The sequence below is a fragment of the Sciurus carolinensis genome, chromosome 3, assembly GCF_902686445.1.
Source record: "Sciurus carolinensis chromosome 3, mSciCar1.2, whole genome shotgun sequence".
Classification (NCBI taxonomy): Eukaryota; Metazoa; Chordata; class Mammalia; order Rodentia; family Sciuridae; genus Sciurus; species Sciurus carolinensis.
Genome location: NC_062215.1, coordinates 68,353,923 through 68,379,564, shown reverse-complemented (window position 1 = coordinate 68,379,564; position 25,642 = coordinate 68,353,923). Strand labels below are relative to the sequence as shown.

Here is a 25,642-nt window from a genome sequence, read left to right as displayed (position 1 = left end):
TCTCCGGCTGCCCCCGGGGGGCAGGGGATGATGGAGCCCGAGTCCGAGACCCCCGCCGCGGTCCCCAGTCTCCCGGTCCTTGGCCCTGGGCGACGGCGCGCTGCCTCCTCCCCGGAGGCGCTAGCCGCGGCCGCCGGCATTTGGAATTCTGCCCAAAAAAGGGGGCCTGGGGGAGGAGGAGAGGAGGGACGGAGGCCGGCGGCGAGAAACGGCATCCGGAGTCCAAAACATCATGGGGAAAGGAGCGGAGAGCGGCGGCGGCGGCGGCGGACGGGAAGCTGTGCCCGACCGCAGTGCATCAGAGCGGCTGCCCTGACATCCCCCAGGATGCTTAACACGGGGCATCATGCGCTGGTTAACAGGCTCCGAGCTGCTCAGCGACTTGTTTTAAGCATTTTCTCCCTCGCTCTCGCTTTTAATCTTGTCTCTAGTGGCGTGTGTAGGGGGGAGGACTTTATTTCCATTGGCTAAGCGCTCCCTTCCCACCCACATCCCTTCCACATCACCTTGGTGTCTCCCTAAATAAAACCAGCCCTCCTTATCGCCTGGAAAAAATCAGGAGCTAGAGTTTGAATGGGTTTTATATAAACACTCACCCCTGTCAGCGTGCGGCGGGGCTCTCAGCATAAACTCACAGCGTCTGGCCTGATGCTTGCCTGGCGTTCTCTCCCTTGAACGTCAAGGTTTAAGCAGAACCGAGGACTGGGAACTCTTTCCTGAAATTTGATCAACCTGAAGCCAGTTGCAGAACTGCACAGGGTCCCGATGGACCTCAAGGAGAGCCCCAGCGAGGGCAGCCTGCAACCTTCTAGCATCCAGATCTTCGCCAACACCTCCACTCTCCACGGCATCCGCCACATCTTTGTGTATGGGCCACTGACCATCCGGAGGGTGCTTTGGGCAGCGGCCTTCGTGGGCTCCCTGGGCCTGCTGCTGGTGGAGAGCTCAGAGAGAGTGTCCTACTACTTCTCTTATCAGCATGTCACCAAGGTGGATGAGGTTGTGGCCCAAAGCCTGGTCTTCCCAGCTGTGACCCTCTGCAACCTCAATGGCTTCCGGTTTTCCAGGCTCACCACCAATGACCTGTACCATGCCGGGGAGCTGCTGGCCTTGCTCGATGTCAACTTGCAGATCCCCGACCCGCATCTGGCTGACCCCACAGTGCTGGAGGCCCTGCGGCAGAAGGCCAACTTCAAACACTACAAACCCAAGCAGTTCAGCATGCTGGAGTTTCTGCATCGTGTGGGCCATGACCTGAAGGATATGATGCTGTACTGCAAGTTCAAGGGGCAGGAGTGTGGCCACCAAGACTTCACCACAGTGAGTACTTGGTTTTCAGCTCACTTTTGCGTTTGGTCCTCTGGAGATGTGGTGCGCCGGTGGTCTTCTGAGTGTTTGGGGGTCTCCCTGTGTTTGGGAGCAGGAGAAAGAGCAGAGCCTCAGCTGAAGGCCAAGAGTATAGTTGGTGAGAGTTGTTGGAGCTGGTTGTAGAACAGGCTACCTGTGGGGGTGGAGCACTGTGGTCAGTTCAGACATGGAGGGTGACAGAGAGGCTTACCGTGGGGTCACTTCTTCAGATGTGCTGAGCTGGCTTCCTTCCAGCCCGAGGGAGGAGGGCTGGGTGGTCCGATGTCCGGGGCACTTGGTGTCCGAGCTTTGTGATTGGAACAGCTTGTCATTGACGAGGTGGCATCCTCTCTCTCTCTGTCTCTCTGTCTCTCTCTCTCTCTCTCTCTCTCTCTGCTCGGAAGTGGCATCAGGCACTGCATCCTGTGGGCTGGGCTGGAGCTAATGCTGTCAGAGAAGGGGGTGTGGGGCCCCAGGCAGCATGGATGGCTCCAGTGGCTTTGGTGGCTTGCTGGAGCAGGTGATACTGCAAAGGTGTGGAAGGCTCTTTGCTTCTTTATCTTGTGTGGGTTCAGAGCTCTGTGTGGGGAGCAGAGAGGTCGGCCCCTGGGGGCTCCATCTGGTCTGCTGGCAGGCTAAAGCAAGGAGCAGTCCAAAGTGGTGGGGCAGAGTGGAGGGCCTGGTGGAGGCATGTGAGCAGGGTGGGCACTGAGATTCCGGTGGGGGCGAGGCGTTCGATGGCTTGTCCGGGAGCTTTAGCTTGAAACTCAAAGGTCTTTTTTTTTTTTTTTTTCTGTGCACAATTGCTTCAAAATATAGGTGCAGGAGGAGGGTGTCAGAAGGGGGCTGAGCAGCTGTGGGATTGGAAATCCCTGAGGGCAGTGTGGAACTGAGGAAAGAGGAAACAAGGAGGGGGATGTGGCTCCCACTCAGGATGGGCTTGTGGAGGGGCTGAGATGGAAGGATGGGAGGAGAGCTGTTGTTACCAGGTCCTTGGCCCAATTAGTGAGCTACCAGGCACAACTTGGCATAGTAAGTCAGATGGCAACTGCTGATTGCCCAGCAAGTCTGGGGCTTCAGGGGCTGTGGGACCCTCCTAAAGTCCAATATAGTTGCTTCCCTCATAACTGCCTTGGGAAGAAATGAGAGCTTTTGAGTCTCAGAGCCTTGAGCCAAGATGCAATTACAAGTTTGGGATGGCAGGTTGCAGCAGTTGCCAAGGGACCAGACATTGTCATCTCCACTTATCTGGGGTCCTCTGCCTCATCAAGACCTTCGCTCCTTCTCCTGTGGTGCCTCCCTTCCCTACCCCCTCCCAGTTCACCTGCCACTTGCTCTGAGTTCTTTTAATTCTACAGTCAGTCTCTGCCTGCAGCCTCTGTGCTGGTTGTTGGCTGTCTCTGATTCTGGAAAAGCCCAGAGTGCCAGGGACATCACCTCTCGCAGCCCATGTGCTAGAGCTCTGTTTCCTGGGGGAGCTGTTTTGTATTATCCCTTTAAAACATTCTGAGGAGGAGCACAGCAAAACCAGTCGTAGTGTTTGCTGAAGAGGAAGCCAGTCTAAGCTGGAGGAAAGGACCAACCCCTTTAAATGGAGCTAACAGAATCCTAAAACATGTCACACACAAATGATGTCTTAGGTGCTTGGGGAGAGATGGAGGAAATGCCTTCTTGGAGGCTGACACCTTCACTGTTCCACCCCATGCTCTCCAGCGCCTGGCAACGCTCGGCTTCACCACCGGATCACGCATCTTGGAAACACACTCAGCTGTTCCTCTGTCTGCCTGTGCACACATGGAACACACAAAACAACAGACAGACAGTCATGGGCAGCAGGCCCTGGACACAGTCCTTAAGCACCCTTGTGAAATCACATCCACCTGGAGGCTTCTTCTGTATTCACATGGAAGTTCCATTTGGAAGTAAAGGTTTTTGGACCTCGGGCTGCTCTTTTGCACTTGGTTCATCATTTGAACTGCTGGAATCCCGTGAGGCCTTACCTGAGTCTTTGACCTCTCTGGGATGTCTCCAAAAGAATGAAGTTGCCTGTGGATGAGATTTATTACTTGATTAGTGGTGTGTCATCATCTGCCATCTTCATCAGGTTCAAGACTGTTCAGGTGCCTGTCCTTGAACTGACCCTCTATGGATGACCTTCCCCAGCTTTGAAAAGTAGGTGAACCACAGTGCTGCTCTTCCAGCTGCTCAGGAATATCATAAAGGGCACCCACTCCAGGAAAGCTGGAAGGGACCTGGGATGGCTGTCTTCTTCACCAGCTGGTCACAGCAGGTGGCCATGCCAAGTCTCTAGTAGAGGCAGCATATGCCATGTTTGTTAAAGACCTTGCAGTGAAGAGGAGCCCTCCTGACCCATGCTTGAACTCCTGTGTCCTTTTTGCGCTGGGTCTGTGTCTGGGTATTGTTGGGCTCCCTCACTCTAAGAGCACTGAGGTCTTAGGGAGTTGGTTCTTTGGAGAAGCCAGTTCACCAGCCTCTCTCTCTCTCTGCTGCACATCCTCTGCACTCAGCTTGTTTCTGGGCTCTGCTCGGGGTTGTACTATGCTGGTGCCTTCTTTCTCTAAGTGCTGTGACTGACATATTAGAGAAGTTAGGTGTGGGGGAGGGGCCGTCACAGGTGGATGTCTTTCTCCTGTATTTCTTTTTCTATAAAGCATCCTTCATGGCCTCTCTAGGGCTAATGCCTTAGCATAAGCTTCCTTATTCCAAGTCCTTAGCTGGTGTGCAGTGAAGTGCGTAATACCCTTTAATTAGTGAATGAGCCACGATTCTAGCAGAGTGAGAGGAGGCTGTTTGTAGAGTCTAAATGTCCCCAGGAAGCCAGGTGTGGAATGCTGACTGTGACATACACAGGTGTGCTCCATGAGCTTGCACCCTCCCTTGGGGCAATCTGGCTTCAGGTAGGCAGGCACTTTTCCTCCCTGGGAAAGCAGAAAAGGGCTTTGATTTTAGGGTGACTGTTCATAGGGGATAGCCCCACTGACCTGGCATGGAAGGAAGGGAGGGCAGAGAGTTGGACTGCGGTCGTGTTGCTGGTGGAGATGTTGGGTGACCTGAGTTCAAGACCAGGAGTAGCAAGACAGGTTTGAAACCCAACCACTTGGCATGTTCCTTTCCTCTGGTTGTAGCTTTCTTCCTCTCCGGGCTCCACTGGCTCATCCAACATGTGACGGTGACCCGTGACTTTCTTGCTGAAAGAATGGAGCAGGAGAGACGGAACATGTGAAAGTCCTTTTGTGCATTTTTCCGGCCACATACGGCAGGGCCCTCCCTGGTCAGTGTCTGTGGAGGGTTGTTGCCCGGCCTGCCTGCTACGTCTGCAGGAGTCAGACGTGGTGAGGAAGGCCCACAGGGCGACATCGGGCAGGGAGGGGCGGCTGCTGCTCTCTGTCTGGAGCACTGGGTTAGAGCCCTGCCTCACTGGGCGGGTTCTGTTGCTGATGGGGGTCACCCCCTTGGGTGTGACCAGCACAGGACTCCTTCATGTTGTTCCCCTACTCATCACCCTGGGGTTCATCTGCCTCCAAGTTCAGGAGTGCAAATGACACTTCTGTTTTCACTTTTACCCTGATTTCTGTAGTTGGGTTTGTACTTGACCCTTGACATTTCTTAGGAAAGCCTTTTTTTTTTCTTTCCTCACCAAAAGAAGGGTCTCTGCCCTGTGAAATCTTCTTGGAGGATCATATTAATGGATATCACATAACATGATAGAGATATTGGGGGCAAGGGTTTTAGATCAAGTCTTTGGGGTTCTTGCAGGAGGCTGGGTGGGTCCAGAGTTAATCTAGTCTACGTCGTATTGCATGGGGAGTATGTATGTGGGAATGTGGACTTTAGGGACTGATCCGAGCTGGAATTCCCATGGTAACTTCAACAGCAGCTTCAGAGCACAGGCAGCTGCTGTGCTTGGGGGATTCTCGGTTCTCCTAACGTGTGAAGCTTACTCTGTGCTCAGTGCCTGCCTTCCCGCCGGTTCTAAACACTGTCTCCGTCCCCTCTCTCTCAGGTTCTGCTTTCCATCTCACACTTCCAAACTCACCTCCGGGAAGCTGGTCCTGCCTCAGTCTCTGACAGGGGCCAGGGTAACCTCTGCACCATGAGTACAGCTTTTATCATTGTGTGTTGTGTTAGTCATGTGTGGTCATTCTTCACTGATCGCCAGAGCACCTGCTGAGCGACCGTGGTCAATGCAGACTGGGCCGTTGGTGTGCTGGGACCACAGCCCATTTCCCACCTCTTCAGATGGGGCTGGTCTCATTCAACACAGACTCCTCATACCAGGTCAAGTATGGGACCTGCCCACTGCAAATTCCCAGGAAATAGTTAAATAACAGAAGGTTAACTACTTTCTGTTCCCCTAGTTGACCCAGAATCCTAGCTCCTGGGCCTTTCATACTGTCTCTTCACCTTTGGTGTCTCTCTCTCCAGGTCTATTTATGTCAACACTGCTTATCTTTTAAAATCCAGCTTTAAGATAACTGTAGCTTTCTCCAGGAAACCATCGGCCATTCCTTCTCCATTCCCATTACCATAATCTAAATTAATCTCTTCCTCTTCTGTCTTCTAAACAGCGTTTGGTTTACTCTTCTGTTAGCACAGTCATTATGTCTTTATTTCCATTAGAATCATGAAGTGTTTGGAATAAAAGGGACCTTAGAGATGACTTAATTTAATTGCCAAGTTTTTAAACCACTGGTACTATTTTGATTTGTTTTTTAATTCATAGGTTAAAAATTGTATGTATCATGGTGTCCAACATGATGTTTTGAGATATGTACATTGTGGAATGGCTAAATCGAGCTACTTAACATATGCATTACCATACGTACTTAGCTTTTTATGTGAGTGCGTGGTGAGGACACATGAAATCTATTCTTTTAGAAATCTCCAAGTATATGATATATAGTTATTTACTCTAGACCCTATGATGTACCATTGATCTCCTGAACTTAATTTCCTTGAAATTTTGTCTTCTTTGATCATTACCATTTCTTCAATGCCTCCACTTACCCATCCCAGCCTCTGGGAATCACAGTTTAACTTTGAGTTTTATTTAGAATTTTTTTTTTTTTTTTTTTTTTTTTTTTTTTTTTTTTTGTAGCAGGTATTGAACCCAGGGGCACCTTACCACTGAGCCACATACCCAGCCCATTTTTTACACTTTATTTAGAGACAAGGTCTTGCTTAGGGCCTCTCTAAGTTGCTGAGGCTGGCTTTGAACTTGCGATCCTCCTACCTCAGCCTCCCAATCTGCTGGGATTATAGATGTGCCCCATCATGCCTGGTTTCATTTAGAATTCTTTCTTTTCCTTTTCTCAAGATTCTGCATGTAAGTGAGATTATGCAGTATTTGACTTTCTGTGTGTGACTTATTTTGCTTAAGACAGTGTCTTTCAGGTTTATCCACATTGTTGTAAGATGGGGTTCTTTCATTTTTATGGCCAAATAGTATTCCATTTTGCATATGTACCATATTTTCATTATCCTTCTTCTTCCAGTGAGCACTTAGGTTGATGTCTATTGTGAATAGTGCTGCCACAAATATGGGAGATATCTCTCCCAGATACTGCTAGACTTCCTTTCCTTTGGATACATAACCAGTATCAGGGTTTCTGGATCATATAATAGTTCTATCTTTATTTTTTTTTTGAGTTGGCTCCATAATGTTCTCCAGGATGACTGTACTAATTTCCATTCTTACTAACAGTGTACAAGGTTCCTTTTATCCCCATCCTTGCCGATACTTGTGATCTTTTGTCTCTTTGACAAGAGTCATGCTAACAGGTGTGAGTAACATCTCATTGTTAATCCCTGCTAATTTTTCTCTTCTCCCTCCCTGCAGGATATGATGTCTTCACTGGTCTGTGTATTCTTAGGACCTAGAACTGTATAACATATAACTCTCAAAATGTATCTTCAGAGTTTCTGTTAAGTGGGGTTGAATTTTTTTGAATGTAAGGTGGCTGATTGACATGAGGTGACCTACTCCTCTTTCCACCTCCCTGTTCAGCATAAGTACCAGGATTCCACCTGCATTGGGATGGCTTGTCCTACATCTGTCATTATTTTGATAATGCACTTTCTTATCACTTTCTCTTTTTGGAGGAGATTTGGGAACTATGGGACATAATAAATAAGGAAGAAAAATTGCTGATAATAGCATTCTCAATATAATTAAACAAATTATTTTGGCATTTTGGGATAGCCTCATTCACCACGTGGTGTGGGTATGTGGGTGTATTACTAGGGTTGGGATCACACCTTATGTATATTTGGACCACATCTGCTATAAGGCACACACCCCATCAGTGTCAGTTTGCTCTCTTCTCCTGGAGTCTTCTGGTTGGTTTCCTGGGTCTGGTTGGTTTCCTTGATCTTAGGATCACAACTCAATACCAGTTATTCCCTTTGACGGCACTTGACTGATAGTAGAACTCTGCATTTATCCAAAGCCATCTTGGTCCCATTATTCTTTGGACATTTGCTAGGGTGAAGAAGAGTTCTGTTCCTTCACACCAAGTCTGACTTCCTGCCTGAGACCCAACCCTGCTCCTTGGTGAGGGCTGAACTCTGGTTCTCCTTGCATGACCATTCACACACATAAGCTTCAGCACATGGGTGGAAACTCTGGCTCTCCTGGACCTGTGAAGTCTCTCTAGGCGCTCTGTCAAAATGGTCAAAATGACAAGAGAGGCAAATTAGATGATTTCTCACATCTCTAGAATGCTCTGTAGGCTTGTGAGCCTTTGACATGCCCTTGGAGAAGCAATATTTGGTAAGCTGGGCAATTTTTCATGAAGCCAGCCTCTGGTTAGGATCTTCTAGTATGTAAAGTCTTAGGCTGTGGGCTTTCTGGAAGTAATATTTCATCTTTCTAATATGATGAAGGGTTAAGACAGTGATTGGGAGCTGACTATTTTGATGACTCATCCCATCTGTTTGGAAAGAAAAGCTGAAGCTCTTACGCAGACTCGGAGCTAATGCCCAGTTGTCATTGGGTGAATCTATGTGCCTCTTTGCTTAGGAATTCTCAGATCTGCAGAACTGCTGATGAAAGATGAGCTTACTGGGAACTGGTTCCTTTCCCCCTCTCTATGCTGGTTCCCTTTTTCTCTCTATAGAAAGTCCTTCCCTTAATCAAAAGAAAAAAAATTTTGAGTGCCTTCTGTAAAGTAAATCTAGTGTGTTACTGATATATAAGGAAAGAACCAAGATGTAATCTGCCCCAACTCTAGATAATCTCTCAAAAGTCCGAACTGGTAGCTTTTAGCACTAAGGTTGCTGTTAGAGATGGTGCTTTGTAGAGTAGCTCATATTTCACAGTACCCAGCATCCCAATCTGTCCATCAGAGCACCCCCGAGTCTAGAGGCGTCTGAAGTCTTGCTGTGTGCTTTCCCACTTCTGTTTGTTTGTGTTTGATGGAGCTTGGTTGAAATATCAAACTTGACCAGCTTGATTATTTGACCCATGATCTATCAGAACATGAAACTAATGGCCTGTATCACTCCCGCAACTTTGAAATTCCATAAATCACATTTCTCCCATGTGTTTGATGTAAAACCAGCCCATACAGATGGGGCTCAGTGGTTACTGGAGAACAGCAGCTTCCTATACTCTGAAATATATCACAATTATTTGATAAATCTGAAGCCTCTGGTAGAAGTCTGTTTATCAAGTTGGGCTTTATTTGGGGGTAGCATACCCCAAAGTGTCATTATTTGAATGCTAAAGCATCTTTCCATCTTCTAGTACTTATTTTTTCTCATGATTTAGGTGCTTTCTCTATTGATTAATTCAGTGGCCATTGAAATTTATGCTCCAAAGAAATTAAACATGTAGCGGAGAAGGAATGTATTTGTGGATTTATTGACCTCTGTTGATTGATTTGTACAACTTTCGGCAAGATAATTAGCCTCTATGGGCCTCAGTTTCCTCATGTGTAAAATGAGCAGGCTGAGCTAGGTGTTTCCAAGGACTTGCCAACTGTACGACTCTCATGAAATAGAATGTGACTAAAATTTATTTTCAGATCCAACATTCATTCACTGAAATGAAAACTTTAACTTACTTTGGGGCAGGGGGAGGGAGATGATGTTATTTTTAAAGTAGATATACTTATCAATTTATTTGTTGGTGTTATTTTATTTAAGTAGATCTATACAGGGGAAGCAAAATTCTCCAGACACACTGAGTAGCTGCAGTGGCCTATGGGAGATACAAGATTTGACTCTTAGAGCCCTGTCCATGAGCTGTCAAGTGTTGGCCTGCAGCTCATGGCGCTGATTGAAAGTTTGGGTTCCACTAGTGCAGTAAATGTGAGTGGGGACTCTGCTTTGGGTCTTCCATGTGTGAAGTAGCAAGAGCATCTGTGGAAGGTGCAATTGGTCCGTGTAAACTCTCTGTCCTGTTCCTGGAGGTAGAGCATCTAGCAGCTCATATCTGCCCCTTTCTCCTGGCTGGCTTGCCCTTCCTCCACTGGTACTGCATCTCCTAGAGACACCTGGGAAGTTATGCACTTCCCCACCACCTGGGGGCGGACAGTGGCCAGTGCCTTACTCAGAAATATGAAATGCTGAGTTGTTCACTGTGGTGCACCTTACACTCCAGAGCTTCCTGTGGGTTCAGGATGACTTAGTCTTCTCCTGAAAACACATCTCTGCTTACCTTTCTCCCCCACCCTATCCCACTCCTTTCCTTGCCTTAGGGCCTTTTCTGGAGAGAACTCCCTCAATAAACCACCTGGATAAGACACAGAATCCCAGGCTCTGTTAGGGAACTGGACCTGTGTCCATTACTTTGGGCTTCTCCATCTGTTTGGTAGCATGAAGAATAACCTCAGCATAGGAAACTCAATCTGGCTTAGAAAGAAAGAAATACCTGTATTTTTTTTTTTTTTTTAGACCTTTGGCTTTCTAGATCTATGTCTTCAACTTGGAACCTATGATGATTCCCAAAGCCAATGTTTCATAACTCCAATGAGCATCTTTCTGATCAGCATTAACCACTCTATGTATTGCTGGTTTGCTCCTCTTTGGAGTTCTAAAAAAATTTTTTTTGCCCCAAGATAGCCCTTTCCAAGGAACTGAGCCTTCCCTGTCTGCCTGCTGCTCTGTGCACCCAAGCTGCTCACACCTCGCTCACACCTTTACCAGCCCCTGCGTCCTCATTATTTCCAAGTCTGCTTTCCCTGAGATCTTCCCTTTCCCACCCTCCTCCCAGCCTTCACTGCCGTCTCTTCCTGCATGTGCATCAGCCTGGCTTCCAGCCCCAAGGAGGAGGCTTCTGCCTTTGATGTTGGCAGTGGCCTGCACCCATCTATAACGCAGGAGGCAGTGAGAGATGAATGCTGACCAGGGGTGAGGCGCCTCATATGTCACAGAGACCGTGAGCGATGAGGAGCGTATGGAAGGGTGCAGATTGTTTAGGCTGCAACGTGAAGCGGGCGACTTGAGGGCAGCGTGATTGCTGTCTCCAAACACTTAGAAGGCAATCAGAGAGAAGAGGAATGGGGCTCTCTCTGTGTGAGGCCAGAGGGCCACCTAGCACCAGTGGGTGGGTATCCGCTGACTGGAAGGAGTTGTTCTGGGAGTTTAGAGGCCACTGTGGCCCACCAGAAGCTCTAGCTGAGGCTGAGGGATTGCTGATCGGCAGTGTTGTACACATGGATTGATGTCAGGTAAGGCGGTGGATTTAATGACCTTCAAAGTTACTTCCGACTGCAATATTTATTTCCTTCCGGAATAGATAGTTGAGGTCAGAGATGAGGGCCATCTATGGATGGCATTGGATAGAACCAGTAATCAATGTGAACTAGCACGTCTTCCCTGCAGAACCTCCCCATTGCCAATACTGCACAACCTTGAAGCTAAGTGTTTTGGAAGCTGGAATAAAAATGGTGACATGTGAGGACCTCTAGAGACAAAAGAGTAGATATTTTGGTTCATCCAGAGAGAGTCCTGGAGAAGCGTGGATGGCCGGAGCCAGGGATTGAACTGGCTGTTAAATGACCTATGCCTCCCTCTGACTCCTTGAAAGGCAGTTCCCAGAGGAATTGGCCATAAAGTCTGACCCTTTAACAAACATGTCAGGTTGTGGCTGGGCATGATGGGGTTCCATGTGCAGGGCTTGGAGACTGGGGTGTGTGGATTGGTGGGGCTTGAGACAGACTCAGGTACAGGATCTGGGAAAGAGGTTCATATGGCAAAGAGCACGTCCCACCCAGGAGCAGGGGTAACCAACAACAAAGAGCCCCACTGGCCAGGGGAGCATGACAAGTGTTGGAGGATGAAGAGGCTCTGGCCCTGAGATAATGACATAATGAAGTGTGTGAGCCTCTGGGTCCAATCATGTAACTTGGTGCTAGGCAGATCTGGGTTCCAGGTTTGAGTGACCTTTATGGGAATTACTTAACTCCTCCAGGATGCATTATTCTTGCCTATTAAATACTAATACTGTAATATTGATACTTCATTGGATTGTTGATAGTGATTGAATGGAATAACATAAATATAACTTCAGGCATTGGCCAGATGGAGAACATCAGCTATTCGTTCAGTGGTGGTGGTTGTTTTTTTTATTATTACTAAAATATGTTGTCAATAAACGTAGTGGCAAGGGTTTCAGGAACAAGAGGATTTTGCTTGGAAATTCATATTGATAGTGTAGTATCAAGAAATCCCAAGAGAATGTGGGGAATGAGGTTGGGGTCAAAGCCAGGGACCCAGCTATTGCTATTATGGCTGAGCACATGCTACTACAGATACTCAGATGAAGTCAAAAATAACAGTTGCTTCTATTTATTCAACACTGTGTAGTTTACAAAACCTGTAATGCCTGCTAGCAGTTCTGAGTATCCTGGACACTGTTCTAAGCCCTTCATATGAAATAACTCATTAGGTCTTCATAACAGCCCTATGGAATATTTGGCTCTGGGTTTTTTGTTTGTTATGCATGGAAAAAAACTAGAAACATCTGTAAGTGGGATCTGAGCCAGGTACACTGGTTCCAGACCCTTGATGCTTTATGAGGTGCTATTTGGTCTTTACAATGACTCTGCCAGTAGAATACTTTCTGTTGCATAGGTGAACATAGGTAAAGCTCAGAGAGCTTCAATAACTGGCACAAGGCCACTCAGCCAGAAAATGGCATGGGTGGGGGTTAGAGTTCAGGTTTCCTGATCCCCTTTGAGGTTTCTCTGTAAAGCCATCATGCTCTCTATACTTACTGAGGTGAGTGAAGTGAAGCCATTTATCAGCAAGTTTGTAGTCTTAGCTCAAAAGGGTTGTAATTAAGGCCCAAGGTTCCTCAACTTATTGGCATCCTCCTGTTGGAGCCAGGAGTATGGCAGCTGCTGGGACTGAATGAGTGGAGGAGAGTCCCAGTTGTAAAGCTCAGCTGTTCACATAGCCCTCTGGCTGTTACCTGCATTCCTTGTCCTGTGTAAGTCCACAGAGAGGAGGCAGAGGCAGCCTCTGCTTTCCATGGTTGAAGGCCCAATGGGGAGTTTGGGGCTGCAAAGTAGCGTTCCAGCTTTCTAGAACAAGACCTTTTAGCTACAGTTCCAGCCTTGGAGGAGAATGAGCAGCACAAATGCCAGCAAAGTCTCTGATTCTCCAAGTGGCAGAGCACAGACCTCTTCCTTTGATGAATATGCAGGTCATCAAAGGTGACAGCGTACATGTCTGTTGGAGCGGGCTTCTCTGCAACACTGTGTATCAACTTCATGATTAAATGTTGTCCTTTAAGGGGAAGTTAGGCATTGGATCCTGCTGCTGGGATATCCACATATCCCAAACACTGCTTCTCCAGGAGCTACACATGTGCCTGTGTTACTCTGGACCTTTCACTGCCACTGTTCTGTACTTGACTCCTTGATGTCTCCTACCCAGGACTATCCAGGTAGAGGGCCAGACAGTTCCACCACAGTCTCCTCAGGGAGGTTTAGGAGCTAGAGAAGTCTCCTCTTGCCAGGATTTAAAGGATGATATTTCTCAGAGTTGACAGCTTGGGGCTCAGGGGTCTCCCATTAGGAAATGAGCATCACTTTCCAGATGTGCATGGGATTCTGCCCTGCTAACTCTTTCTGCCTCCACTTCCCCATTTTAAATCCGACTCTGGGTGGCAGAAATGATAAATTCACTAGGAGCACATGTGTTTAAGGAACCAGATGTCAGGAGCTTGTCATTGAGAGCTTCATCTGCTTTTGAATCAGTGATTGATTTTCAATGTCCAGTCCAAGTGTGCTCTCATGGACAGATGTGCGGGAGGTGGTGGGTAAAGTCTGGGGCCCTAGAGGGAGACTATCAATTCATAAACTATGGGGATGACTGTGTGATTATACACTACAATCATATACAGTTTGGATGACCTTGGACATATTTAATTAGATTTGGGGAGCATTAAATAATCTGTGAATTCTGCAGCCCAGTTGGCCTCAATGTGTGTGAGCTTCTTCTCACCCTCCCCTTGCTTACCATTTCCTCTTACAAAATTTTGACTTCTCATGTAGCATTTTATTTTTGTGTCCTCTCCTTTCTGGTCTTTGAAATAGGGGATTACTCATTATTTTTTTTTTCCCTTCCTTCCTGGATATGGTGATTGAGGGGTCACTCCACACAGCAGCAGCCACTGGGAAGGGGATCTGGCATGTCCACTATGACCTATAGGGGGTTTCAGTTTCCTGCTTTCTCCCTGGTGTCCCTGACAGATCCCATCCCTCTTCTCATGAAGGACAAGAAAGAAAAGTGTCCCCATGGAGTGGAAGTAGCAGTGTCTTCTAAAGTTGGGGCCAACACTGCTTCTGCCTTCCTGGAATGATTTTCTAGCAGACTACCTTCCATCCCCTGGGCCTGTTAGCTCTTTCAGGGACATTTTAAGTGGCTATTAACAAATGTTGAATTATGGCTGCAAGCCTCTGAGAGTTGACTGACATTCACATGAATCACCAGTGAGCACGCCGTGCAGTCAAGGGCTGGGATTAAACCAACAGGGTCCATTCCCCCCGCCCCACCCCAGCAATGAGGCAAGAACACTGCCTCTTGGAGCCTGTAAGCAGGACACATGGCCCTTTGCTGCAGGTCAGGCAGATGTTCACTGGTTTGTAGAAGGGGTGTTTCAGCTTAATATCTGAAGACTATCACCACCTATCACCAATCTAGGGGGAGATGAGTGTCTCAGTACATTAATTCATGGACTCAGCAAACATCCACTGAGTGCTTCCTATGTTCTGGGCATTGTGATGGACTCGAGAGAAATTGAAATGAATAATGTCTAGTTCAGGGATTCAAGAGGCTCACAGTCTCGTGTGGAGGCCAAGCAGTAAACAAATAAATTACTTTACGTTAAACAACCAAAATTTGCACAAGGTCCAGAGGCAACGTAGAGTAGGCTCTGAAAATCTTTCAAAAGGAGATAGTTGTAGTTTGTTTTTTTATTTTTCTTTCAAGAAATTTTGTAACAATTTCAAACACAAATGTTGCAAAACGAGAAGGAAGAATTCCTGCCTATCCTTCCCCCAGGGTTGGTCCAGTCATGTCCTTTATCGTCAACGATTCCCATCCAGGTCCCTCCTCCCACCCGATTGTCAAGTTTCTGTTTACTCTGAAGCCATTTCCCAGTTTCTCCTTGCTTTTCATGACCCTGACATTTATTTTGTTTATTTTTTTTATAATTCAAGGCCAATTGTTTTGCACAATGATTTTCAGTTTGTATTTGTTCTGTGTTTCTTCTTGCTTAGAGACAGACTGTGAATTTTGGGCTGAGATTTCACAGAACTGGTACAAGATTCTTCCTGCATCCTGTCTGGGGGCACCCAGTTCCTATGTGTCCCAATACTGACAGTGTTAACTTGTATCCCTGGAAGGTGATGTGTCTTCTGGGGTATACTTGGAGACTTATGTAAAATTCCATTTTCATTTCTCTTTCACTCTCTAATTTTATCACACATTGATTTTTTTCCTACTTGAATTATTGCAATGATCCTTGCCAAATGGTGATTTTCTAATTCCATCGTTCCTACTACATTTGTTAGTTAGCCTTCTAAAGTAAAGAAGCACTTTCTCTTCTCCTTTTTTATTCATTTATTCATATCAGTGTAGATGCATAGATTTCTGTTTTCTTCAACAGGATCCATTCTCTTAACATCATTATTTATTTTGAAACTCAAATTTGCCTGTATTTGGGAAGCTCTTCCTGCTGACTTCTGGTCCTTTTGACATATCCCTGCATTCTGTGAACCCTGTGTTCCTTTTCTGGCCCAGCTAGAGGACCCAGGTCCATCTTCATTTTCACTATTTAGTCCTGTAATCAACTCTTTCTCTAGCAGGTACTGGATCCTGTTAGTGGGCAACACCATTCAGAACCAAGATCTGGGTTCTAGATGTGCTCCTGGTCCCTGCCAATGACAGAGCTGGGATGTTTACATACTCATTACATCTACATCCCAAACTGGGGTTTGCATGGGCCCCTCCAATTCCACCGGGTTTATTCCAACCTTCTGCTTTCCATGTCGGTCCTTCTTTTCTCTAGCAATGAGAAACCTGTGTTCCATGTTCCTCAAACTACTTATTCACTGGCTCATTTTTCTCCCAGGGCTGTTGCTTGCTTGGATGCCCTGCAATCTCTGGGTCCAGTCCCTGCTGGGTGCCCTCCTGTCCACTCTACTCCCTCCTCATGTGAGCTCTGGCTGTCACCCAGGCTGATTTCCCTTAACAATCAGAGTTCCACTCTTTTTTTTTTTTTTTTTTTTTTTTTGTGGTGCTGGAGCTTGCACTCAGGGCCTGTGCATGTGAGGCAAGCACTCTACCAACTGAGCTACATCCCCAGCCCCGATAATCAGATTTTCTCAATTATCTCCAAAATATTTGCACAGGTTTTTCAACTTTTAAAATTCAGGATCCACAGAAGACAGAATGCAGACTCATGTGTAGCATCCGGATTTTATGTCTCTTTTAATCAAAAGGCTTACTCCCTGCATTACATATATATATACTTTTTAACTAAATTGAGATACAATTCTCATGCCTGGGGTTTCACTCATATAAAGTGTACAATTTGGTGGTATTGAGTACATTCTCAGATTAGTGAATTTTAGTACATTTTCATTACCCCTCAAAAGAAACTCTGTACCCATTAGTAATCAGCACCCTCCTCAAGATTCCTCCAGATTCACCCATTAACCTCAGATAACCATTAAGTGGTTGTCTGAATCTATATATTTGCCTATTCTGGAGATTTCACACAAAAGCAATAATATAATATGTGGTCTTTTTTGCCAGACTTTTTTCATTTAGCATGGTGTTTTTGGAATTTATCCACCTTCTAGCACAGATCCATACCTTAGTGATTTTTATTGCCATGTAGTACTTGACTCTATGGATATACTACATTTTATTTATCCAGCCTTCAACTGGTGGACCCTGGAGTTGTTTCCATATTTTGATGATGATGAGTAATGCTGCTATTCAGACTTCTTTAAGTATTGACTTTGGGAAGTAAACTGACCAGTTTTCCCATACAGTTATCCCTCTGTGAATCCATCAGAGTTTTCCTTGTGGTGTCACTTAACATCCCCCTCCTTCCCCCGTAATTCTTATAAAGTGGGAGTTCAATAGAAGATCTAGATGAGACTCAGGTGAATGTTTCTGGCCAGATGAGTCCATAGAGGAAGCTGCATGGTCCGTACTGCACCGAACCAGGAAGAACAAGCTGTGGTGGTCACTTCTTCAGGGATGTTGGTTTTGATGGTCTAGCTAAGGTAGCAACTGCTGGGTCTCCCCATTGCTTCATCTCCCGTCCTCAAATCATCTCCTGTCATCTGTGGGGTGACACTGTGGCACCCTGTGCAAATGTTCTGTTTGCTCTGATGGTAGAACCTGCTCGAACAATTTCATTAGAGCTTGTGAAATAGTGACTTCCTGATTCTGTCATCCTCCTCTGCATTTATGAACTGAAGATTTTGGTAAAGGGAAGTTTTCCCTCATCAACTGGATCCTGCAAAGGCAAGATAAATGCTCATGTTTGTCCTTCAGTTTCCAGTTTTCAGAGGGTAGAGCTGGTGGTGTAAGTATCACCAGGCTGGGCTCTGAGGGATGGTCAGCACCTAGATGGACACAGGGTGAGGTATTCACCAGAGGAGCAGAACAGTGGAGGAAAATGGCTGTGGGTGGCAGGGAGAGGGAAGGGCCCTAGGACTCCACTCAGCTATAGCCAAGGTGACCACGGACTCCTTCCAGATCCCACGATATCTTCATCTCTCACACGTGGTTCTCACTCCCCAGAGGCTGGCCAGGGCTGCCACAGAGCTGGTGCACTCGGGTTGGAAGGGCAGGACTTTGACCACACGGCACGGGGCTCCAGGATCCTGATGATTTGGCCTGCCCCTTCGCATTCCCTCCCTTCCCTGCCCAGAGCCCAGTACTTGTGTTGCCTTGTGTGTGTCCCCAGGGTGTTCCTTCAGCTGGCAGGGCCAGAAGATGGGGAATGGCAGAGGAATTCCACATATGGATTCCCTTTAATTAAATTACCTGGGTAAATGACATGAGCAAAGACTCACTGAGCCTCACCCTGTGCCAGGAGGGGTTCAGAGCACTTTATATGTTGAGGGCATTGTGACTCCCCAGGATATCATGGCTGGGAGGAGGTGCCTTCACTCTTCTCATCTGGGGACTCGGGCACAAAGGAGGGAGGGAATTGCCAAGGTCTCACAGCCTGGCCTCCTTCACTCCCTGTTCTGCCTTTCTAGACATTGCATGAAGTGGAGCTTCCACCAGAAGGGGACGGAGGGCCACGGGGCAGCTAGAGCACATTCACATCCTCCTGTCCTCAGCCCCTGTGGCTCTGGATTACCAGATAATTCAACCACTTAGTGACTTCGAGTCTGGAGAGAGGAACCTCTGGTGCAAAGGGAGTCTGAATATCTGTCCCCCAGAAATCTATGATAAGAGCTTAACCTCCGAGGTGATAACATCAGGAGGGGGCCTTCAGGAGATGACTAGGCCTTGGGGACAGAGCCCTCAGGAATGGGATTAGTGCCCTTTAAAGGAGACATGAGAGATCCCTTGCCCCTTCTACCACATGGGACACAGCTACGAGGCACCATCTGTGAACCAGAAGACAAGCCCTCACCTGACGCCAAATCTGCCGGTGCCTTGACCTTGGACTTCCCAGCCTCCAGAACCACGAGAAGTAAAATTATGTTGTTTCTAAACCACTCAGAATATGGTGTTTTATTATAGCAGCTTGAATGGACTGACAGGAGTGGAGTGGGGTGATGCTCAGAGGGGATGGGCACCCAGTGGCACAAATAGGACTGTCCCCAAAAGTCCCCAGCATCATGTGCTGTCCCCTCCCTGCATCACTCACCGCATAGTCCACAAATGAAATTTCCTTCCCATAGCCTGCTTCTGATCAGAGCCCACAGGATCACTAATTATCATGCATGCTAATGAACCCAGAGAATTAATACAGAACACAGGTAATAATGATTTCAGTGGATAGGCTTAAAGCTACCTTCCTGGGAAAACATAATTCAGTCTGTTTTCTGGGGAAATGTCTCACAACCAAATAGCAAGTGTTGGCTAAGGTCTCAGTTGTGGAAGACCAAGCGCATATCTAGGACACATAGTGACTTTGACCTGCTGCTCACTCATTCATTCCCCCACTCCCTTACTCATTTTGCATTTGCAAGGGCCTGCTTTATCAGGGATGGATAACGGGTGCCCCTGCCTTCAGGAGAACCTCATATTATTGGAAGGATGCAGATATATAAGCAAGTAATTTTAATTAGAACTATCATGTAAGAATTATCTATATGTGCATGGGAGTTATTGTAGACGTGGGGGTGAACAGTTCCAGCTGGGGGGACTGAATTGACTTCATGGAAAGGTGGCATTTAGTACAACCTCAGAGAGGAGTAGAATTTTGGAGGGTGAAAGGAGCAGATGCTTGAGAAGACAAAAGACCAGGAGATAATGCTACAGGGGATAGGCCAGAGACAGATGCCCAAGATGTTTGAATATTGTAGGCAATGGGGAGCTCTGGAGAGTTCTCAATGACATGGTCCTGTATCACTTTCTTTAGCATATGATTGATACCTTCTGGGTTGCATATGGTTTAGATAAGGAAGAAGTTGCAAAGGTATAGTTTTTATTTGATTTTGTTTTATCACGATGATGATGGTGATTATTCAAACAAGAGTTTAAAGATATTATTGAATTTTTTACTTTGAATCATATCTCTGATGTGAATTACTGACCATAGAGTGCAGACAATGTTTCAAGTGGTGAAAAACTTCACCCTCATATCCTAAGAGAATTAATCAAGGCATAGTGGGAAGATTAAGTCTATGATCCTCCACATCAGAATCACCTGGGAAGCTATAAAAAATACAGAGACCTGAGTGCCATCCCAGAGATGTCTGGTATCCAGATGTCCATCAATAGATTAATGGATAAAGAAAGTGTGGCTCATATACACAATGGAATATTGCTCAGCCATAAAAAAGAATGAAATCCTGTAATTTATAGCATCGTGGATGAACCAGGAGGATATTATGCTAGGTGAAGTATCAGTACAGAAAGACAAATGTCATAATGTCACTCATATATGAAATTTAAGAAAGTTGATATCATAGAAGTGAAGAGTAGAATAGTGACTACCAGAGGCTGAGAGGGAGGCGGGAAGGGAGAGGGAGGATTCAGAGGCTGGTTAACAGGTCAGAATTATAGCTAGTAGGAGGAATAAGTTCTAGTGTTCAACAGCACAGCAAGGTGACTGTATTTAATAATATTTACTATGTATTTCAAAATAACTAGAAGAAAGAATTTTGAATGTTCCCAACATAAGGAAATGATTAATGTTTAGGGTGATGGATATGTTAGTTACTTTGATATGATTATCATATTTTATACATGCATCAAAATATCACCCTTTACCCCATTAATATGAATAATTATTATGTTTATTAAAAATAAATTTTAAAACACCTTTTAGGCTACTCTTAATGCTCAGACAAGGTTGAAACCTACTGGCAAGAAGAGCCAGCATTGTGGAGAACTGGAAGCAAAACCCAGGGCTGGGTTTGCTGACTGGTCCCCTCCCTAGGATCAGCAATGCTGGCCCTAGACCTGGTCCTCAGCTACCTTCTACTTCTGGCTCACCTTCTTTGCATGCCATGTTCCTCTGTTCAGGGGTCCGGCTGCCCACAGGCAGGCCTGTTGGTGATTGCTTGTCCATGGTTAGAAGACAAAGCAGTTCTTGGCTCAAGCCAATCAGGGTAGAGCTGGCTGAGGTTTGCTGGCCAGAACCCAGAGAAGTTGTGAAGTTCTGTTCTTGGAATTATTAATCAAGGCCTCTCCAACCTCTCCAGCAGGAAAAGCCTCCATTTCGGGCAAAGCATCCCATTTGGTTTGGAGCCCTGACAAGCCTGTCTGTGGTGCTTGGAACTTCACAGTCACCAATCTCTCAGGGTTCATTATAGCTGTTAAGAAAAGTAGGACCCCAAATTCAGAGTGATATTCTGTTTTACCAGAGTGAGGGGTATGGACAACAGGGACCCCAGGAGGCACTGCCCAGGTGTGGAGTCGGGGATCCAGGAGTTCAGAGTAAAGAGTACAGTGTGAATTACTTGTCCTCCCTGAATGACTGACTGCTTGTCCACTGGTCAGAGTGGTCACAAGCAGGACTTCCTGCCTGCAGTTTAACCGAATTAATCCTGGGACCAGCATGAATAGAGACTTAGCTGCTGGTGTATAGTGCAAACTGGCATTGAGAAAGTGGTCAGGTCACTCGATGACTTACAATCTCTCCATATCTCATCACCCGACTCGGGCAGAGTCCCATCTCTAAGCTCCCAGGGCACTCCTGGCTTGCGTTGTGCTGGCTTTTCCAGACTTATCTCTGGTGGTTGAACTCATATCCCCGTCTCTCTCTCTCTCTCTCTCTCTCTCTCTCTCTCCCTCCTTGCACATTCACTATGTGCCAGGTGCTTGACCTCTGTTCTCTCTCAGGATGGAGACCAGCTAACTGTGGACCTGCTGGAGGTGGCTGTCCAGTTTGGGTGGGAAAGGGCAAAATGGCCCCTTTCTGGGGACTTAGGGAAGTTCACTGAGGCCATTACCACTTAAGGATGGATGTTGTGTCTGGGAATGGGAGGAGGATCACAGAGGGGGCAGGCACCTCCAAATTCCAAATGCAAATGAACCATAGTTTGCAGCTGCCAACAACAGCACTGCTGCTCCAGGAGCTTCTTGGCATCCTACACTGGGGCAGTGCAGCTCTGAGAGCATTTCAGGACAGGGAATGCTCTCATCTTTCCGTAGGCTGGAAGGAGTGAAGGAGTGTTTATCCTTCCCTTTCTTTGCTTGTGGCTGGGATTCTTCTCTTCATTGCAGATATAAAGGAAGAGCGTCAGCTTCCAAATCAGAGAATCAATACCTGGGAAGTTGATTCTAGCACTGGAGAATCCTCTTCCTTAATTCACGGTATCTAACCTTGGAAGAATTGATGTGGGAACAGATGATTCTTTATGATGGGGCCTGTCCTGTGCCTTGTATGTTTAGTAGTATCTTTGGCCAGGAGCCCCATCTCCCCAGAGTTTTGACTGCTATCTCCAGTCATTGTCCAACATCTGAAGAAAATTTGTCCCTGACTGTGAACCATGAATTTTTCTGTAAATTGGAATGGAAAATCTCTATGTCACAGAATTGTCCTCAGATGTAAATGAGTGTGGTTTGCAGGAGAAGCACTTGGCACACAGCAAGTGACCTCAGAAGGCACCAGGAGGCCCAGAGAAGCTGAAAGTTCCATTGGCTGCTTCTCAGGAATAGCTACACCTGCTGGTGCCAGGCCCTACAGAGACTCCCCGGCCAGGTGGGCACCAGGCTGGTTGGCACCTCTGGTGCCCTGGCCTGAGGCCATGCATGTAAGAGTCAGCCTCCTGGGCTTCTGTTCCATAGCCCGAGCCAGGGCTGCTGCCAGGGCCTGCATGTATGCTCTTTGGCCAACTCAATGAGGCCAGGCTGCCCCCGGGCCCACTTCCAGGACACTAGGGATTCCCTGGAATGTGGAGGAGGGAAAGGAAAAGAGCCAGCACCTACTGAGTGTTACCACGGCACTACCCCCTGCCCAGAAAGACTCTCCCCTTCCCTGCAAAAGAAAGGTAGAGAATAACTAGGAAAAAGCAAAGATCCCTGAGTTCATGTAATTTTATTGTATCTAAAAGGGGAAATAAATAAATCATGTATATTTATATCATATCACATATATACTTATCAATCCTAGAGTTAGTGGGAACATTTAATTAAATCAGATAATGAATGTCCAGCACAGGGCCTGGCATGTCATAAGTAATAAATTCCGGCAGTTCTCATCTCCCTTTGCATAGATCATCTCAGTTCATTCTCACAATGAAGGAGGGAGGCAGGTATTAAATGGAAGTGACCCCAATCAGACCCCTAACAGGTGAGTTGAGGCCTGGGCCCTTCCTGCAGGAGACTGTTTCTTTTTCTTTTCTTTTTTGTACCAGGAATTGAACTCAGGGGTGCTTAACCACTGGGCAACATCCCCAGCATTTTTTTACATTTTATTTAGAGACGAGGTCTCATTGAGTTGCTTAAGTGCCTGACTTCTGCTGAGGCTGGTTTTAAACTTGTAATCCTCCTGCCTCAGCCTCCTGAGCTGCTGGGATTACAGGCATGTGCCACCGAGCGCAATTCGGAGTCTGTGTTTCTGAGGAGGCCCTGCTCCTGAGGGTCCCACCTGATCACCAGCTATGCAAGACTTGCAGGGTGTGGTTGACACATGACCTGTGTTTGTCTAAGCCCCCGCAGGCTGTGGAGATCATCATGATGTACTGCCACCTGACTCCACAACCCATAGTGGCAAGGGAGCAAGTGTCACTCCTGTTTTGCAGGTGAGGAAATTCAAGCTCTGGGAAGTTATGGGACTTTCCCTAAATCATGCTCTGGGAAGTGACAAAGTCAGATCCCAGCTAAGGTTGGCCAAGACTTCACATCCCTTGTGTTAATTATGGTCCCTGTCCCCTGTAGAAGGCATTATGAGGCACCTTCCTTAGAAGATAAGCTTCCAGGGAGTAGGACAGGGTGCCTCACATTTCAGAACGGCACATGCAATGGCTATGAAAGTTTCCAGAAATGCCCCTTCCCCAAAGAACCAGAGTTCCTACAAGTTCCCTAGAGAAGACTGGAGAGGCCACCCACGAGGTGACTCACCATCGGATTAGCAATTAAGCTTTCAGACCCTGGGCTCCAGATTCTCAGACATTCCAGGAGCCTCTTCTTCACCTGGTTGCACTGGGCAGGGGCCCTGCCTGCTGACCCTGCATCTGGGATTAAGGAAGAGGTGGGCAGAGCCAGGGCCTGAAATATGCCCCTGGCTTTTGTGGTAGAATGTGAAATGTCTGCAGGGATCTGGAGACAGGATTCAGGCTCAGGAAGATGCCACCAACTAGGCATTCCTGCTGACTCCTTCCCACACTGCCAGCAGGCCACAAGCTGGTATCCCCTGGGATGGGTGGGGTGACAGGCAGAACTGAGTCAGGGCTGGCCATGTTCCTGGAGCCTCCATGGCTGAGTTGGGGGCAGAGGCCTTCATGTGGCTATTTATAGGTCCTGGTGGGGGTTGGACCTCTGCTGATACGGATGAGAGAATGTTGCTTCTGGAGCCTGGACAGTGGAGCTGGGGACTGACTCAGGCAGGTGCTCCTGGCCTGTTTCTCCCCAGAGGCTCCCTCTCTGAGATCCTCATCATTCCCACTGTCACATATCCCTGTCCACAGCACGTTGCTTTGTTCAATCAATCAATGGTCCCCCCATCTCTCCCCAGCATGCATCTCCAGACTTAGTTTCCACTTTTTTCAGGTACAATCCCTAACTCGGGTCAGACAACTCACCACTGTTGCCTCTGCTCTGCTCGCCCAGATGGTTCTCAGAATGCCCTTCTCCTCTCCCTTAGTCTTCCTCTGTTGAAAGTCAGTTTATCCTTCAGTGCAGTTTTGTCCAGAACAGCTTCTCCATTTCTCCCTGCTGCCCCAATCATCCCTCAGATCCCTGTTCCCCTTCAGTTGAGTGCCTTGGCACTTTTTACCTCCTGTAGGGCATTTGTCAGAGTGGCCTATGATATGTTCACTGGTAAACTCCCTTTCCCTGACCCCTGCTCTCTTCATCTCCAAAGGCATTTGCTGAGCATCTGTTGTCTTCAAGGCCATTGCTGAGGGATGCATGGATTACAGGAACATCAGACTTGCAGGGTCCAGTCCTTGGGGAACTTGCTGTCCAGGTGGAAAGCCGGTGTCTAGTGCGATGCCGTGAGAAGCATTGTGGAGGGGAGTGCCAAGTTTAGAGGATGGTGGGAGCCTCGAGGCATCTCAAGTCACGGCATCTTTTGGACAGAGACTATGCTCTGGTCTATTCCTCTCCGGAACACAGATGCTCAGGAAGTGTGTGAGGGAGATACAGAGGGAGGTTCAGGTTCTCCTTTCTCGGAGCCCTTGCCCATCTTCCGGTACAAGGATCCAGCGTCATAAGCAGTTGCCTCCCCACATAGCTGAGAGCCCCTGGAGGGCAGTGGATGAATCTCATTTATCAAAGCATTATCTTCAGAGTCTGCCCTGAGGGCCAGTTTAATGGAGCTTCTCTGGGTGATGTAATAGGTGATGATGACTTAATGTCCCTTAATGATCCTACCTTGGAAAGTATGTGCAAGGCTCAGGTAGATCATTCTGTCTCTGATTTGGCCCTTTTACAATGTGCAAATGAATTGATCCCCTAAACCCACCATGCAAGAGTACAGAGCCACCCGGAACAAGATAAGGTGCAGGTGCTCATGGTGGATTTATTGTTCCCCAGCCTAACTGTTAGATGGCAGTGCTTTCTTCTCCACAGGACCAGTTTCCTTCCTGGTTAATTGTAACCGTCCTGGTTCATCAGGCCCCCCTTGTGAGGCAGGAAGTGGTGTGTCTGGAGGAAGACATCTCTTGTTAACCTTCTCTCTACATGCAGTTCACATGATAGGGCACCCCATCTTCTAGATTTTAAGGAATCTTTTATCTGGTGGTGGAGGGATGGTCCAGGAAGACTGGATGTAGTTTTGTGGGGGCCTGATATGCCCTGTTTTAGGTATTCAGATATAGAGGCTTTGTGCCCAAGGAAGCTTGGGGAAATCTGGGTGAAGTTGACTACCTAGTTGTCTGCTCTGCAAGGCTTCCATCATCTCAGCTGGAACTGATGTGTGCCATGAGTATCCTAGAGGGATGCTCAT

General features: G+C 47.1%; 1 protein-coding gene across 1 annotated transcript in view; it reads left to right on the top strand.

Annotated features, from left to right (window-relative positions):
• Positions 1-695: 695 nt before the first annotated feature.
• Asic2 (acid sensing ion channel subunit 2) overlaps positions 696-25,642 on the top strand; it is a 1,061,026-nt gene continuing 1,036,079 nt past the window's right edge. Inside the window, exon 1 of the mRNA XM_047547493.1 lies at positions 696-1,320. Within this exon, the coding sequence (XP_047403449.1) occupies positions 766-1,320 (555 nt within the window). The 5' untranslated portion in view covers positions 696-765. The remainder of the gene's footprint in view (positions 1,321-25,642) is intronic.